This window comes from Ursus arctos, unplaced genomic scaffold (genome assembly GCF_023065955.2).
Source record: "Ursus arctos isolate Adak ecotype North America unplaced genomic scaffold, UrsArc2.0 scaffold_15, whole genome shotgun sequence".
In the NCBI taxonomy this organism is placed as follows: Eukaryota; Metazoa; Chordata; class Mammalia; order Carnivora; family Ursidae; genus Ursus; species Ursus arctos.
In genome coordinates, this window is record NW_026622819.1 from 57302805 (window position 1) to 57307453 (window position 4649).

The following is a 4649-nucleotide window of genomic DNA, read 5'->3' on the forward strand; positions in this document are numbered from 1 at the left end:
CCAGTCTGGTTGAGGGGGCAGAGAATGAGGGGTCAGGGTGGGCCAGAAGAGGGGGCCAGGGGAGAGGGAAAGAGACACAGAGGAAATGAGAGACAGGAGTGAAAGGGAGTGGGAGAGGAGCAGAGACAGACAGGAGGTGAACGTGAGGGGACAGAGAAGTAGAAAGAGACAGAACAAACTCAGAGAGAGAGAAGGGAGGGAGGAAGGAGGGAGGGAGAGGTGGCCAGAGCAGTGCTTAGAAAAGAAACAGTCAAGGGAAGGGGGAGGAAGAGCAGGGAAAGAAAATGTGACAACAAGAAGGCAGGAAAGAGACTGAGATGCAGAGAGAGTGGCCAGAGTGACAGAAGGGGGGAGAAAGGGAGAGAGCAGTGAGAAGGAGAGAACTGGAAGAGAGACAGAATGAGGGGGAAACAAGGGGAACCAAGTGAGGAGAAAGGCAGGAGAGAAAGGGGGGGAAACAAGAAAGGAACTGGGAAAAGAGAGAGGGGAGGGGGCGCCCTAGGCGCTGTGGACATCAGCCACAGCACCCGTCTGAGCACCCACAGTGGGCCTGGCCCAGGGGCCCCCTCCCTTTGGCCTGCAGGGCTGTTGGAGGAGGGGCGGGTCTGCAGCAGGTGGCCGCCCCTGGGTGGGGCCCGCAGGCAAGCCAGAAGGGGTATAAGTCGGAGGCTGGGCCAGCCCAGCACCTGTCAGGGACAGCTCCCCTGTGCAGGTGCCAGGCAGGTGGCTCTGGCTGAGCCCAGCCCAGCATGAGCTCCTTTGACCTCCCGGCACCCTCCCCACCTCGCTGCAGTCCCCAGTTCCCCAGCATCGGCCAGGAGCCCCCTGAGTTGAGCCTTTACTATGAGAACTTCTTCCACCCACAGGGCGTGCCCAGCCCTCAGAGGCCCCCCTCCTTTGAGGGGGGCGGCGAGTACGGGGCCACCCCCAACCCCTACCTCTGGTTCAACGGGCCGGCCATGACTCCGCCACCCTACCTGCCTGGCACAAACGCCAGCCCCTTCCTGCCCCAGGCCTACGGTGTGCAGAGGCAGCTGCTGCCTGGCATGTCTGGGCTGGGGGGCGGCGACCTGGGCTGGCTGCCCATCCCCTCGCAGGAGGAGCTGATGAAGCTGGTGCGGCCCCCCTATTCCTACTCGGCTCTCATTGCCATGGCCATCCACGGGGCGCCCGACAAGCGCCTCACCCTCAGCCAGATCTACCAGTACGTGGCCGACAACTTTCCTTTCTACAACAAGAGCAAGGCTGGCTGGCAGAACTCCATCCGCCACAACCTGTCTCTCAATGACTGCTTCAAGAAGGTGCCCCGCGATGAGGACGACCCGGGTAAGGGGGCTGCCGGTGCAGTGTGGGGCAGGGGGAGCCAGCCTCCGATGCCCCCAAGGAAGGCTCATGTCATTCCTCCCCAGCACCCCCTTCTAGTCCTTATGTGGCTGTGTCCCCTGAGACAGGGGGCTGAGGGTTGTCAGCAGTGAAGGATCCTGGGAGAGCCCTGGAGGCAGATTCGGGTTTTGATCCTGCCTGGGCCATGGAGTGGTCAGCAACTCCGGGCATTTTAGATCTCTGAGCCTCCGTTCCCCATCTGAAAAATAGGGACGGTAACAGTGGCTCCTTTGCAGGCCTGTGATAGGGGTCATGAGATAACGCATGCAGGCGTTTGGGTGCTAACAAGTGCCCAATAGTCTACAGTAATTGTCACGATCACTCTGAGTCCCCGGCACCCAGCTCATACGAAGTCCTCGGGGGAGTCCGACTAGGGAACGCCCAAGTGCACAGCCAGACTTCTGGGGAGAGTTCTGACTTTGCGAAACGCACACGAAGGGCCACATCGCGCAGCCTGCCCTAGTTACATAATCTCCCTTAAGCCATCCCTACAGGTAGATCTTACTGAGCCCATTGTCCAGGTGAGGGGAGTAACACTCAGCGGTGAAGCCGCCTGCCCTAGGTGACCCAGAATGGAGGGAGAGCCCTGGAGCCCGAGTATGAGCGGAGGTCTCTCTAACACCAAAGACTGTGAACTCTTCCGTTTTCATGATGAATTTCTAAAACGCAGGGACAGAATATATTACAGAAAGTAGTATATTAAATACTCAGATATGCATTTCCCAGAATTAAAGTCCGTTCTTGTTCCCCGACGGGAAGCCAGGGCATGGCTCAGAGCCCCACCTCTTCCACTAGGAGGCCAGCAGGGGCAGGGCTCATGGGCCCCCCGGAGAGGGCGAGTGTCCAGTCCAATGACTGGCCTCCCCCACAGGAGCTTAGCTCCCACCTCCGGCTGGCACTTCCTGGTGACAAAGCCCACGTACCCGTCTACCGTCAGCCCCTTCTCACGGTCAGCCTGAGGAAGAAGGGGCAGGTACAACCGGCCCACTTTTCAGATTAGGAATCAGAGGCCTGCCCCAAGTCCCTCGGCCAGTGCGGAGCGAAGCCAGGACTCGAGTCTATCCTTGGACTCCCTGCCCCACACTGTCAGGGAGCTCTGAAGTGTTTCCTGAGTTTTCTATCATGTCAGCCATGGACGAAGGCCCTCCCTCTCCATTCCCCTGGTACCCGAACCTCTTCCAGAGGCCTGCACTGTGAGTGCTCTCATGGCTTAGGCCTCAGTGCCCCCAGAGGGTTGAGCTGTGAGGTGGGGACCGAACTAAAGACACGCGCTGGTGGTGTGTGGTTGGCCCCCGCGATTCCTGTCTCTCTGCCCTGCCTTCTCTTCTGTCTTCTAAGTGTGTTTCCTTGGCGTTTAGCTGAGGACAACAAAGAGAAACGGGAGCAGAGCATTTCACCCATCTCTTTGCTTACCTTCCCCCTTTTGTGCCAGGCAAAGGGAATTACTGGACCCTGGACCCCAACTGTGAGAAGATGTTCGATAATGGGAATTTCCGCAGGAAGAGGAAGAGAAAATCGGATATTGCCTCCAGCACAGGATCCCTGGCCTCCGAGAAGACGGAGAACAGCCTCCTGGCGGGCAGCCCCAAGACTGCAGAGGCCCAGGACATCTCGGACAGCGCTTCACCAGGGACCACTGGCTCCCCGGAGAAGCAGTCCTCCCCTCCCCCGCTGGGCACACCCTGCCTCAACAGCTTCCTCTCCACCATGACCGCCTATGTGAGCGGGTCGAGCCCGGCGAGCCGCCCTGTAGCCACACCAGGACTGAGCCCTGAGCCCACTGACAAGATGGGGCAGAACTTGCTGAACTTCAGCTCTTATACCCCACTCACCAACCTCAGCAGCCCCGGGGGTGGGGGCGAGTGGGCCAACCCCATGCCCGGCAACGCTCTTGGCTACGGAGGCTCGGTCCTCAACCAGTTCAGCCCTCATTTCTACAACAGCATCAACACAAACAGCGTCCTCTACCCCAGGGAGGGCACTGAGGTCTAGAACAGAACAGCTCCCAAACCCACTGGACATGCACAGGAGAAAAGCGGTCGAGGCCTCCCATGCCAGCATCACTGTGGTCCAAGACCTCTGACCTGCCCAGACATGCACAGAAAGCTCAGGAATTCAGCCTTTCTAGAACGTGGTGGAAACCTTCTCTTTATCTCACATACGTCCACACACGCATTCATCACCTCTGGAGTGGACATACTGGTGCCTGATAACAGTGCTCACGGCGGCCATTTGCTGGGTACCCGCCATGTGCCAGGTGCTGTGCTAGGCTCTTCAAAGGCACAATCACACTTACCTTTATAGTCACCCTGTGAGGTTCCAGTGGACCTCTTCATTTAACAGATGAGGAAACTGCGGCTCCAGGAAGTTAAGTAACTTTCCCAGGATCTCCCAAACTAGTAAGGGGCAGAGCCATGAGTGGAGTCCAAGTCTATAGGGCCCCCGAAGTCTGGGCGAGCAGACACAGGGATGGAGCGCTGGTTGAGCAGCTAAGGAAGGTCAGCGTGAGAGCTGCTATGGCAAGCACACCTCCCGGCTGTCCATCAAAATTTAGCCCTAGCCCCGGGCACATCTCTTCCTGGTCTAAGGCCTTACTCTGTGGCTCCCAACTTACCTGTAGGCACTTTTGCAGGCACTCGAGGAGGGGAGCCCAGGCCCCTGCAGGGCAGCATGTCCCACCCTCCCCCCAGCAGGACCTGGCTTCCCCAGCCTCAGAGACTGTGAGCAGGGAGACGAGTGATGCGCGCGTCGCCCGCTCCAGCACTGTCCACCTGCAAAATCTTGTACAGCCCAGCTTCCTGTGTGCACGTCACGGGCCAGGGAGCTGCAAGTGGCTGAGGCTTCCAAGAGAAACAAAGCTGAATGAGCGCTTCCTTTTTTATAGCCTGGGAGAGGTGAATGTCAGACAAAACAGCGCCTCCAAGAAGGGGGCCGCGGCCCACTGCCCAGGGCCCCACACCCGCAGCTCCTGAGACTCTCTTGATTTTGTATGTACTTTACATGCCTGTGATGGGTCATCACAGCACACCCTGGCGAGTGTTTTTGTTTTCTTATTTTCTTTTGAATTAAAAAAATTTAAAAAGCAGTGTGTGTCCCTTCCTTATGAGTTGTCCTGTCTTTTAGCTGCTGGTCGATTAAACATGGAGCCAAATGCTTCCTGGAGCCAAAGACTTTTGGGACGGGAGGCAGAGAAAGAATGGGTATCAAGGCTTTTGTCTTCCTCCCCACTGGCGTCGAGACAGGGCAAAGGTCCCCAGTGAAAAGAG

At 57.9% G+C, this 4649-nt stretch overlaps 1 protein-coding gene across 1 annotated transcript; it reads left to right on the forward strand.

The window, feature by feature from the left end:
- Nucleotides 1-733: 733 nt before the first annotated feature.
- On the forward strand, nt 734-4411 carry FOXI1 (forkhead box I1). The gene is made up of 2 exons (XM_026510949.3): nt 734-1326; nt 2816-4411. Exons 1-2 carry the CDS (start codon nt 750-752, stop codon nt 3373-3375), a joined length of 1137 nt encoding a protein of 378 aa, XP_026366734.2. The 5' UTR covers nt 734-749; the 3' UTR covers nt 3376-4411.
- The last annotated feature ends 238 nt before the right edge of the window (nt 4412-4649 follow it).

Bases quoted from the DNA above. Each gene is read 5' to 3' on its own strand.
- FOXI1 (XM_026510949.3), top strand. From the start codon at position 750: ATGAGCTCCTTTGACCTCCCGGCACCCTCCCCACCTCGCTGCAGTCCC. The intron at 1,327-2,815 runs GTAAGGGGGCTG...CTTTTGTGCCAG, and splicing joins CCGCGATGAGGACGACCCGG to GCAAAGGGAATTACTGGACC.